Here is a 12,581-nt window from a genome sequence, read left to right on the forward strand (position 1 = left end):
ACATAATTTACAAAAATAAATTCAAATATTATTTTTGAACCGGTGGCGGTGGAAAAAAGTATACATTTTAAATGAGCCCTCCAACTTGTGGCTCTACCTTCAACAAAAGTATTAAGGAACACACCCGGCTAACAACTAAGAAGATAATCTTAAAAGCTCAAAGCTTCATTTCACTTTTTTGTTCTGTTTATTTTAATTTTAATTTTAAATTGCTTGAAAACAGAATCGAATGTCGTCCATTTTAATTTTGAAGGAAATTCCATTTGCGGCCATATAAGGAAATGCGCCATATTTAAATTAGTAATAATTTAAAAATATTCAACGGTATTATTTTTCAAAACAATTCTATAGCATTTTAAAATACTCATATAAAAAGGTAAGAAACTTTATGGACAGCACGAATGTGTAGCCTGAAATTTGCACCTTAGACATTCTTCCTTCCTTCAGATCCATTAACAATCAAATACAACGTTATGGAAGATGAAATAATTTTCTACAATGAGGACGAAATACCCACTTGCGTTGATGCTGAAAGTTTAATTGAATACGATTATATTCAGGATTCCCAAGATATGAGTTTTCTCAATGGCATTCCAGTTGTATCACACAATTTGGAAGATAAGCAAACTGAGAACTGTGATCAACTTAAAACTACAAAATGTGAAGCTAAAAAAGTGTCACGTTGGTGCCAAAAAGATGTTACAATCAAAACAATTGAATCAGAGTTTAAAGTTATGATGTGGGTCCTAAATGACACCAACCAGAATTTAAGAGTTAAAATTGAATCATCTTCGGAGGAAGAAGTTGAACACGCGCCATCTCAAATCGCATCTCATTTGAAACCAAATCTTGAAGAAACTACAAATGAAGTCGATCAAAGCAATGCACGTATCAAATGTACTATTAAGTCATGTGGTATGTTATTTACAGACGTTACTGCCCTGCGCACACATCTGGCTCTTCATATTTCTGATAACTCAAAGTCATCAACTAAATTTGGTTATAATTGCACTTTCGGAAATTGCCCAAAAAGCTTCAAAGATTTAACGGGCCTCCGAAAGCATTTGAACACTCATGGACCCAAAACAAGAGTATGCGCCGAATGCGGAAAAGCATTTATAGATAATTCCAAATTGAATCGACATCTTGTGGTGCACACAGGAGACAAACCATACAAATGTTGGTTTAAAGGATGTGGCAAACGTTTCTCGTTGGACTTCAATCTTCGAACTCATGCTCGCATACATACTGGCTATCGTCCATTTGCTTGTACCTTCGAAGGCTGTAATAAGAGATTTGCTCAGTCTACAAATTTAAAGTCCCACCAAATGATACATTTGAAGAAGGTTCATCATAACTTATTAAACTAAATTATTCGTACGTTATGTTTGCTGAAGTGTTTTTGATGTTTTGAATTATTTAACAAAATGCATTGAACTTTGAGTATGAAAACAAATATAAGAGGAAATTGTAACGGCATGACATAAGTCCAGTAAAATAACCAAGTCATGATTGTTTTAAACAGAATTTAAAGTTGATTTTGCTTAGCATGTTCTCCTTATTTATATTTGGCTTAACTTATAGTAAATATGTATTAATTGTGCATTTTATGTGTTGAAATAAAGGTATCTAATGTTTTGTTTAGTTATTTGCTCTTTTTAATTAAGTTTCAAATAAATGCCTACATTTATTTCCTGCGCTATAGTCGATAGATGATTGTCGCTGTTTTGATAGTCAATTTTGATTTGTGTACGTTCCCAAAGTATAAATATAAAATTCAATGGGAAACGAATTTCATTATTACTTATCATTATATATTCGCCATAGAAATCAAATGAGAAAAGTTTAGTATTTTTTGGAGGAGGGAAACATTCTATTTATTTATTCAATCTACGATACTTAATCCACAGATTTGCTTGTAGAATATATACAATTTCGTTGTTATTATTTAATATTAATTAATATATTAATTTACATAAATAGGAACAAGAGAAGTTAATATGCAATAATGAATTTTTAAATTGATTTCTTGTAAGATATATATCTAGTTCATTCACACGCTGGTCATAATCTGTAGAATGAGGATATTCAAATATGAAATTTTTTCTCGTTCTTAAAGATTGACAAGGTGCATAAATATTAATCAAAGAAAGCAAAAACTCGCAATCAATGTCATTTGAAAGAATATCACGAATAAACATAACAAGAGTTTGCATCCCTAACAAAAGGCACCAAGATTTGAGTAAGCATTTAAACTAAAATTTCTTAAAACAAATCTCAAAAAATTCTTTTGGATATTTTCAATTCTTGTTACCAACTTTTTAGTATCAGGATTTCATTCCAAATAGTAGAACAATACTTCAGTAATGGTCTAACAAGTGAACTAAAAATAGTGTGTATGTGTGCCCTTAAAATCAGAAGAATTTCGTTTAAGGAAACCTAACGTAGAGTTAGCTTTTGAAACAATATAGGAGACATGTGAAATAAAGTTAAGTTTCTCATCAAGTACGCCTAGGTCTTTAATAACGTGGACTTTTAATAGTTTGATTCCTTTGAGGAAATAATCAAAAATTATGGGGTTTTTTACGTGACCGATTAAGTTCAACATTATTTTGTTCACACCAATTTTCCAACTTTAAAGCTGAAATGCAACACAATCATTACAATTATTTGTCATTTTAAACATTCTTATACCATCTGCAAATATTAAGTAGTTGGCTGTTGATAAAACTGATGGAAAATCAATAATAAACAAGTCAAAAATTGGTGGTCCCAAATGGCTACCTTCGGTAACACCTGAATAAACTAAGACCGGGCTAGACTCCAAGTCACCAATCCTAACAATTTGTTTCCTACCAGGGAGATAAGAGTTGAACCAGTTTAGTAGGTTGCAATCAAATTAACTTTTTAATTTTTTAATTAAAATGAGGTGATTTACTCTACTAAATGCTTTTACAAAATGGGTATGAACTACGTCCATTCGAGAATGCTTTTTTTCTGCGTTAAAACACTGATAAGAAAAGCAAGCCAAATTAGTAGTTGCGGATCGACCACTTATGAAACCATGTTGAAATTTAGAGATATGGCATTTGATTATTGCATATAGCTGGTTTTTTACTATTTAGTCAAAAAGCTTCGGAAGAGTTGAAAGTTTTTTCATTTGGCGATAATTTGTAACCAACTTTTTATCTAAGGACTTAAAAATTGGATTAATATAAGACACTTTCCATTCATCCAAAAAAAATACCATTTGAAAGAAATTGGTTTAAAAAAATCTGAAGGGGTAAACATAGAGTACTATAACAGTATTTTAATACTATTGGAAAAACACCATGAATATCTGGTGATCTATATGGAACCAGTTGATCAAATATTCACATTATGGCAGATCCTGGAAAAAACCCAAGAACACCAAATCGACACCCACCATCTTTTTATCGATTTCAAGGCCTAGGCCACATATGACAGCATCTATAGGGACGAGCTGTATAGAGCCACGTTTAGTTTTGGCATCCCTGCCAAACTCGTCAGTTTGTGCAGGATGACCATGGAGAATTCACGCTTCTCCATAAAGTTTGCAAACAACTTAACAGAACCTTCCGATGTCAAAAAATGTTTTAGACAAGGTGATGCGCTGTCATGTGATTTTTTTAACATCGTGCTTGAAACCTTGAAAGTATAGTGCAGAGCTCACACGTCAACTCTAGAGGCACTATCTTTCAAAAGTCTGTCTAATTACTATCATATGATGATGACATTGACATAATCGGAAGAACTCAGCGTGATATCAATGGGGCTTTTGTGAGTGTTGAGGCAGAGGCGGCAAAAATGGTTTTAACGGTTATTGAGGGCAAAACAAGTGCATGCTGTCGTCAAGAAAGGACATACAACATCGATGTCTTGGTCAAAACGTCACCATCGATAGACGTAACTTTGAGGTAGTCAAGGACTTCGTAACTTTGAGGTAGTCAAGGACTTCGTCTACCTAGGCTCCGCTGTAAAGAAAACAACACCAGCGCTGAGATCAAACGCAGAACAACTCTTGCTAACCGCTGTTTCCTTGGACTAAGAAAGCAATTGAGTCGTAAAGTCCTCCCTCGAGGGACCAAAGTGTTGCTTATCATCCCCGTCCTGCTATAAGGTGCAGGGTCATGGACAATTGCAAAAGCGAATGAAACACCTTGGATCGCTTTGAGAGAAAAGTTCTTCGTGTGATCTACGGTCCCGTATGCATCAAAGGGGAGTGGAGGAGAAGATGGTACGGGCTGTTCAGCGACGTGGACTTAGCCAGAAGGGTAAAAGTCCAACGTAGAGCGCTTGGAAACTAATGCTCCGGCCCGGAAAGTCTTCGAATCGACACCCACAGGACAGCGCAGCAGAGGAAGACCGCGGATCAGGTGGTGCGCACAAGTGGAAAGTGACCTCACCCAAATTGGAGCGCGAAACTGAAGACATCTAGGATAGGAACCGAACTAGATGGAGAAGTGGGTGAGGCCCCAGTTCACACAGGACTGTAGCGCCACCTTAAGTAAGGAAGTAAGTTAGAACCAATTCAAGTAGGTCGGTAGAAACATCTTCATATTCACACTGAAAACTACAACAATCTGTTATTTGCAATATAGAGTTACAATCGTAGTTATTGCCGACAACTAATTCTGTAGTGCTGTAAATACCTTGGAAAAATTCAGCAAACCAATCACCAGTAGTCTGGGGTTCATTGGAATCATTGTCATTATAAACCATGACAATCCAATGGATTTCCGTTTTACATTTGTTATTTTAAAATAGAATTCTTTGCTTTGACACCAAACAAAGATCTAAAAGTAAAAGGAACGCATCAGATGATGAGTTGTACTTCACTTCCTAGAACATATCCTTCGAAATTTAAGCTTTGTTAGCTGAAGTCTATCAGACTGTGGACTTTTCCAAATTAATGGGTTACCAAATTTCATTGGAAGGTATCTTGATTTGATATTTTCTTCTCAGGCTTTGTTGTTTCGGAAAGTTTCCGCTTTTTTTATTTAAAAGACTTTACTCAAATTAACAGATCTTTTTTGTTGTTCTCTTTCAAAACCTGCATTTGCCACATCTGGATTACCTTAAGGATGTCATCTAACTTCTAATCTCCGTCTGACACAGTAAATGATGTCAACCTTATTTTAAAACTGTTCCATTTCTATTTTTACGAATGGTATGAAAATATTCTAAGTAATTTATTTAGTTAGTTATTGATTCAATGGGGGACTCAATCAAACATCAAAACTCCTGGAATATATAAGCAATTGTAAAAATATTACCTTTTTCCGAAAACGATCTTCAACAAGCCTAAGAAGTTATCTCTTAATTTCAACTCTCACATTGATCATCTCGTTGAAAAAGACAATCGATCCCTTGGCTTTATAAAACGTTGTTCTAAGGAATTTGATAATCCCTATGTAACTAAATCTCTTTTTAACTTTCGTAAGACCTACTCTCGAATATGCTTTTCAAATATGGTAACCTTATTCCGAAAATTATTTCCGCCGAATTGAAAACGTTCAAAGAAGATTTATTTGTTTTGCTTTAAAATTAAGTTTTAAGTAGTACACGTGACAAAATGGGTAGTACGTAGGACTGTCATACAAGACTCTTTAGGTTTAATCCTTGTGCCCTATAAAGTTTTTTGCACGGGTACTGCCTCTTGTGAGGAATTAAGAAATCTTTAGAGTAATTTTTGCCTTGAAAAGTGCTTTCGCAAATAAGCCAAATAACAAACTGTAGGTCCCCTCCATTTCCGAAATTACTTACACAAGAATGGCTGAGAGTTGTAAGTCACTAGGTTCTAAATGGACTATTGCGCCACATATTTTAATTGGTTATTATCATCGATTTATTGAAATTCTGATAGTCAAGTTTTGAGTTAAATGTTTAAAAAGGTGTATATATTTGTTAATATAGGTATAATATCCAACTTATAATTACACAATATTATAATTCAAATAAATTTTAAATATAAAAATAGCAGGTAAAAACGTTTTATAATTTTTTTAACAATAAAATATCGGGTAAATAGATTTTCTTTAATTTTTCATCTGCAAATCCTTCATGCTTTTGTTTGAGAGGAACATTCTCGCATTTAAAATCGCTTTTATAAAAACGTATGGCATTTTTCTCGGAAATATATTCCAATTCAAAATATTTACAATCTTGAACAACTTCGCTATTGTTGCTGTAAAGGAGTAATTTGCGAAGCCAGTCTACCGGTAGCAAGAGTTGCTTGCTGCTATAAGCCGAGGCAAAGATTTGGAATACTTGTCTGTTACAAAAGAAATAAAAAGTATTTATTCAAACAGATTTATTTTGTTTATATTAAATTACCTTCTAATAATTTGAAGTTTTAGACAGGATGTTGCACATAATATGTGCGGAAGACGAGCTACACCATCAAGGACCTTATAAAAGTTTCCTTGGAAGTGATTAAGGGCTATTGAATAGACCGCCGCGAATATAGGGTCGGTTTTTATTTCAACAGGGAGATGAACACATCTCGTTAGGGCTTCAACCGAGCCTAGATTAAACAGCTGGTAGATAGATTCGATAAAAATTCTGCTGCGGATCGCATTGAGTTTCATATTTTCATAGCCAAACTTAGCATAAACTTCGTCGTAGCAGCAGAGGACTCTCTTCAAACACTCCTGCAGGTGTTGGTCGCAGATTTTCGGGTCAAAGTTATCAACTGATTCCTCGCAAAGTCTGTCATTACAACGATAATCTGTATTATTGAGTAATTCAAATTATTCACAACCAACCTGTATCGACTGTAAGCCAAGAACATAATCATTGGTTCTAGAAGTCTAATGGTCGCCGTGGAATCGTAGCTTTGCATCACAATTTCCTGCCGAATAGCTCTGAGACGATCGAAAACAAAGTCATACACATGGTTAAAGGGTCTTCTTTTATCAAGTATGATTCTGAAATGCAACATTTTGTTAGGAACCATGGATTCATCTAGGAAAACGATTCATTAATCATACTCTTTGAGAAGGTATTCTACAGTTTGGTTTAGTGCACGTTGTGTGCGGAGATCTTTTCTTCTTGGTATTTTGATTCCGGCTGCCGAACGGGAGAATGATTTAACAAGAATCCCAGGAACGTTTTTTTGGCCAGGTTTACATTCATAAAAGTGAAGTAAACGCTCTTTTGTTCGACTGAAATTAAAACAATAAAAATTGCTGTTATTTATGTTTTGCTTATGGAATATCTATTATGGACTTACAGCTTTACTTCTTGATCTGGGCACATTTCTTCACATGTCCCTTGGACAAACTCTGGCATCTTTATTCTTTTAAATTATAAATTTATTTTAATTTTGTTATAAATGTTGTTCCTCCTCTGGCTCTGACCCAGTGGTCAGAAATTGATAATTAAATGTATAATATTTCAATCGTATAAAATAAATTACAGAATAAAAAAACAGCTGTTAAATGCCAAACAATAATGGGTACAGTAGGGAACAAATATAATTTTTGTGGGTGCAAAAAACACCTGCTGTTCCAAAGGGTGTTCCTATCTTTAGTAGAATTCACAGAAAATCATTGATTTTAACTTATTGAAAGTTGTGGATTAACCAAGGTCTCTTGTGGTTCAATATACTTAAACTAGAAGTAGTAAGATATTTTAGAACCACGAACATAATTTTATAGTTTTCCACATTGCGGAAATATGAGATATTCTGCGAGATTTGAATATCCTTTTAATTTTATTGTATCAGAATTGACTTTTCATGAGTTTATCATGTTAAAGTTTATAAGTTTATCTGCTCTTCAAAACATAATTCACGATCAAATTTTAACAGTTTTTTTTTCATGGAAAAACATATTTATCTGGGCTATCCACCATTACATCTGTTATTTTTGTGTTTACGTTTTAAGTATATTGAACATTGATTGAATGCGATTATGAGAGTAATATAAAACCTAGTGCTTATTATCGGAGGGGAAATTTCAACTACTTTTGTAGTTAGATTTAGTCAATCAAATTCCCTTGACTACGTTGCCACCAGCTTTGTGAATGCGACTAATTAAACTACAAGGCATAATCCTTGGGCAAACCGAACCGACATGCGGTAGTGACCGCAATTTTAAAATGAATGGTCAGATTCAGACAACATAAGGGACTTCATTTGCAGTCAACTGTATTATTTGAACTCAAACTTTAACTAAGGCAACTAGTTAGTTCTTCATGTGTCATAAACTTCAAACTCCGAACTTAACTTCACTAACCTCTCCTTTTATAAAACATTATTATCTAAAAAAAAACTTCTCAAGTAAGCTACAAGTCCATTTCCATTTCAGCTGAATGAAAAATTATGACTAGCTCTCGCTTTGACATAAGTAGATTTGACTTTATAGTAATGGAAACTTATTCTGACAAACTTTCCAGTTAAAGTCTGGAACAGACCTACTTTCAAGTCTCTTATACCGCCTGAACCTGCCCAATGTTTCAATTCATTGAAGTTGTCAATTACTTTTATTATAATGATTGCCACCACAAGTAATTTATGGCGAGTTGACATGCAGCCGCATATAAAATTTTGAAAGAAAAGGCGGGTATGCCAGAAAACAAATGTGTAAGGAGATCTATAATGTGGAAGTCGGACTAGTAGGGTTGTCAAGTTATAAAAATCTGAAACCTCTTAAGCAATATATACATTGCGAAAAAATAAAATTTTAAAATTTTCCAATACATAAATTACATATAAAAAAAATGTAAAGGAATTCATCAATTTTTAAATTTTATACCAACTTTTGTAAATATGCTGTGCTGTACTTAAAAAATCGTGATATGTTTTTATCCAACTCATTTCAGTAACAATGTTTTTAACATCGTGATTGAAAATAAAATTATTAGGATTTCATTAAGAAAAATAAAAATCGCCAAAAACTCTTAAAATATCGCTTTCCTATATCAGACAAGTGACAACCTTGCAGAGCAGTTGTCTTTATGGTTGCGTTTAATCTCAGATAGATGAAGTATATCTTTTTATTGATGTTTTACGTGTAAAATAGCAGTTAATCCAAAACAGCTGAGCTATCAAAATGAAATCCAAAAACATTCAAGAATTTCTGGTACACTTGCATATCTGACATAACAGTGAACTACTAATCCAAAAATGCAGAGATTTTTATAAATGAAGGAAGCAGTTATTACCTTTCAGTCTCCATTGAACATTTCCGATTGCAGGACTATCGGCCTGTCATCAGATAATCCAATAGAGTCATAGAGTCATCGCAGTTTGGATTTTTCAAGCGGATCAAAATTCTGTCATCAAATTCGACGTTTGTGTTGTATGTAGTGGTGAGCGTCCATTTCCCACAGTTTTTTGAAATTAAAATTTCATTTCGTTTAAATTGTCGTCGAGTGCCCAAATTCATTTATTCAAAGTTACATATCTTTACTAAACACAGAACAGCTTCAAAGCTGTCTACCAACATCCTACGAAAATTCTTATAGTATGCACCGTCCTCCCATATTAAGATCTTGTGTACTCGTGCCTCCAAATTATGAAGTTTCCTCACTTCGAGAAATGGATTCACCCAAAACCTGTGTTTTCTTTTTTTATAAAATAACTACCGACACTAAAGGTAAATCAAGACAAAAGTAAACAACAGATTAACCGTTTCTAATGTCAAATGTGTCATTTGAGGTTGCTCATGGCAAGACATAATATGCCCAGTCAAAAAAAAAAACAATGGCTGGTGGATGAGATTGCGGAAGAGAAGCTGGATTGGATTTTACTCTTGTGGAGCCTGCAAAGTCTCCATACAAGGAGGATGCAAAATAATGACTGGTTGGATAATTGTAAGCTGTCAATACATGATATCCGCAGTTCAGCGCTATCTTAATATTAAATTAAATTCAATAATAGTAAAAGAAACATCATTAAAGAATTCACTTCAATCAAAATTCTACTTTGCGGTATTACCCAGATGCATGTAAATCCTCAAATGGTAACCTCTTAGTTGAAAACTCGAACACACCCTTAACCTAAACGTCATTGAGAAGAAAATTTGACCTGACAACTCTATCAATTCATAATCCATATGTAATTTTTCTGCCTTTGTTTGTGGTCGGTTAATTTATAAGTTTTGGATTAATGCATTTTTGCCAAACTAATGAATTGCTTTCTAATTTTTAACAAAGTAAACTAAAACCAATTGAAAAATGAATATACTCAATTTACCAAATGTGATGCTGATTCAAATATTTGAGTTCTTGCCGTACGAAGAAGTGGCCAAGAAACGTCTGGTAGGCGGAAAGAGTTACCTCAACGTTCTTTTTTCTTTTTCCCCTTGCTTGCTCTATTTCTATCCAATTCCTTCTTTGTTTTTATATGTTTTTGTTATTCCCTGTAATATATACAAATATTTACCATGTTGTGTTTTATTTATTTTGTCGATAAGATTTGCAAAAAGATCGACATGATTTGTCAACATATTCTTAATTGCGGCTTTAATAAAGTCGTAAAGCAACACTCGATTAGTCTCAAAAGGATCAAGGCGTTGCTGCCTCGTCGGGAGTCAGAGAGGAGGTGGGTAGTTATGAATCTCCTTCATGAGTCATAGAATTGAGAATTGAATGCAAATTATTTTCAGAAATCATTGTCTAGCTCGCCATGCAGATATACTTACTTGCATAGAGACACGCATCTCGATGCTGTCAATGACCTATTCGAAGTACATGGATCTGAATTTGTGCTGTTTTATTCCGGGGCGCGTGTTGGATGAAGTATTTCGTATTTTACGCCTTATTTCGAAGACATCAAAACCTCTGCGGCCGCATGAAGTGCTGCAAGAGCTCAGAGATATATCGTCGATGGCTATTGAACATTTCGACGAGAAGATTTCGCATTCGTTAAAGAAATCATTTGTCGATAGTAATACAATGTACCCGAATAGCTCTTCATCAGCGGGATCAACAACTACTGCCACTGCAACTGGCTCTTCCAAGAGCGTGTGTTGTGACCAAATGAGACAGAAAGTGAACATTCTACTTGGATTACATCAAACTACATTTGAACCCGTACATTTTTCTGCTCAGGTTCAATCAAAGGCGTCCCCAGTTGCTGCTATAGAACAACAACCCACGACAACACATGCTGAGGGCGGTGGACAAGTTTGTGAGGAGGCTCGTTCTACAATGACGTACTTGAAAAAAATGGAACAGGAATACAAAAAGAAATTCGCTAGGGTAAGAAAGACAGGTCGAGTAGGTATTTAGGAACAAAAGGTGCACAAATTGTGGATATGTATTTTCTTGGGCTGCGGGTTGCCTTTTTCGAGCATTGAGAACTTACATAACGCGGGGAATTATTTGAAAGTTAATATTTTATATAAATATTTTATTTCACACAATGCAGATAAATTGTAAGTGCTACCTGTTCAAATTTGATCGAATTAAGAGTTGGCTATCAAACAAGATGCCTTAAAATCTCCATTTTGAGTCTTGGAACGTGAAATATTTCTTAAAATTCGAATTTGTTTATTAATTAATTATTTTTATCATATTTTCATACAAATTAATTTATATTTTTAGATGAACATAATGCTGCAGGTACAGACAAATCAATCACGCCGTTTAAATCAAAGTTTAGCAACAATTATTGAATTGAATGCACAAGTTATTGAACTCAAAAAACGTTTGGAAGACATGGATGCCAAAAATCGTGAATTATCAGCGAGTATAAAGCAGCTTAATGGTGATTCATCGGCTACGAATACACCTCAGACCACTGCCACCACCAGCACTACAACCGTCGCTACCACCACCGCTCAAGAGTTTTCAAAGTCCGAATTATCGGCCGATATAACATCCCAGGATACCACCACAACCACCACCAGTGCCAATCCAACAGATGATGATGACGACGGTGATGTCGATGGCGATGTAGATATTGAATTTAAGGCCACAACTGTTAAACGTCATTTAGATGAATTACCCCTTGAAGAGGAAAATGCTTCTTCTAGCACAGATCTCAACACAGCCAAAAAATCTAAAATTGAATAAGCATAATAACTTGTGAGTTAACACACGCCCGTTGTGTGCACTGAAGCTGATGTATACCATTTCCAATTTGGAGGTATACCTAATAACTCTTATGCTGCGAAAATGTTTTTTAAACAAACTGCTAGACTTTTTTTTTCTTTTAACATTAGACGCTAGTGATTTATTTATCTACGTTAAAATATGCCTTAGACGAGTGAGAGAATTTGTGCGAAAGTTTTATTTTTATTTTCGTGGTTGTTGTGTGAATAAAAGGATTAACAAAAACGAAAATGTACATAAATATGTTTTCTAAACGAAACATTTAACAAAATTATACTTCACCTGAAAATAAATCATGCATTTTTATCATACAAAAAATATTGTAGTTCATATTTAAAGGAACAAAAAATTAAAAGCGGATAAATAATATACATAAAAGATGTAGTAATAATTCTCTTTAAAACTATAACTGTTTTCTTCAATAAAGCTAGGGTATATTTCTTTTACCTTTTTCGAGGTAACCGATCTCGGATTTGTCTGAAATGTGGGATTTTTAT

General features: G+C 34.2%; 3 protein-coding genes across 4 annotated transcripts; 2 read left to right on the top strand and 1 right to left on the bottom strand.

Moving 5' to 3' along the window:
• Positions 1–63: 63 nt before the first annotated feature.
• On the top strand, positions 64–1,644 carry LOC129946877 (transcription factor YY2). The gene is made up of 2 exons (XM_056057243.1): positions 64–376; positions 448–1,644. Exon 2 carries the CDS (start codon positions 474–476, stop codon positions 1,368–1,370), a length of 897 nt encoding a protein of 298 aa, XP_055913218.1. The 5' UTR covers positions 64–376; positions 448–473; the 3' UTR covers positions 1,371–1,644.
• Positions 1,645–5,899: 4,255 nt separating this feature from the next.
• On the bottom strand, positions 5,900–7,415 carry LOC129946002 (SAC3 domain-containing protein 1). The gene is made up of 5 exons (XM_056056005.1): positions 7,256–7,415; positions 7,014–7,187; positions 6,789–6,950; positions 6,358–6,732; positions 5,900–6,295 (listed from the first exon to the last, which is right to left on the bottom strand). The coding sequence occupies exons 1-5, from the start codon at positions 7,312–7,314 to the stop codon at positions 6,016–6,018; spliced, it is 1,050 nt and encodes a 349-aa protein (XP_055911980.1). The 5' UTR covers positions 7,315–7,415; the 3' UTR covers positions 5,900–6,015.
• Positions 7,416–10,077: 2,662 nt separating this feature from the next.
• On the top strand, positions 10,078–12,316 carry LOC129947513 (F-box only protein 28). 2 transcript variants are annotated; one of them, XM_056058103.1, is made up of 5 exons: positions 10,078–10,287; positions 10,443–10,570; positions 10,635–11,019; positions 11,080–11,229; positions 11,575–12,316. In XM_056058103.1, the coding sequence occupies exons 1-5, from the start codon at positions 10,204–10,206 to the stop codon at positions 12,043–12,045; spliced, it is 1,218 nt and encodes a 405-aa protein (XP_055914078.1). In that variant the 5' UTR covers positions 10,078–10,203; the 3' UTR covers positions 12,046–12,316. The 2 variants fall into 2 exon arrangements, with proteins under 2 accessions (XP_055914078.1, XP_055914077.1); XM_056058102.1 differs by having other exon boundaries at positions 10,635–11,229.
• Positions 12,317–12,581: the final 265 nt, after the last annotated feature.

This window comes from Eupeodes corollae, chromosome 2 (genome assembly GCF_945859685.1).
Source record: "Eupeodes corollae chromosome 2, idEupCoro1.1, whole genome shotgun sequence".
NCBI lineage: Eukaryota > Metazoa > Arthropoda > Insecta > Diptera > Syrphidae > Eupeodes > Eupeodes corollae.

Coding starts and splice junctions, on each gene's coding strand:
- LOC129946002 (XM_056056005.1), bottom strand. CDS start 7,314: ATGCCAGAGTTTGTCCAAGGGACATGTGAAGAAATGTGCCCAGATCAA. Junction 6,951..7,013: donor GTAGAATACCTTCTCAAAGA/GTATGATTAATG, acceptor GTTGCATTTCAG/AATCATACTTGATAAAAGAA. Junction 6,733..6,788: donor TTGGCTTACAGTCGATACAG/GTTGGTTGTGAA, acceptor TTGTAATGACAG/ACTTTGCGAGGAATCAGTTG.
- LOC129946877 (XM_056057243.1), top strand. CDS start 474: ATGGAAGATGAAATAATTTTCTACAATGAGGACGAAATACCCACTTGC.
- LOC129947513 (XM_056058102.1), top strand. CDS start 10,204: ATGAATATACTCAATTTACCAAATGTGATGCTGATTCAAATATTTGAG. Junction 10,288..10,442: donor AAGTGGCCAAGAAACGTCTG/GTAGGCGGAAAG, acceptor TTTGTCGATAAG/ATTTGCAAAAAGATCGACAT. Junction 11,230..11,574: donor ACAAAAAGAAATTCGCTAGG/GTAAGAAAGACA, acceptor TTATATTTTTAG/ATGAACATAATGCTGCAGGT.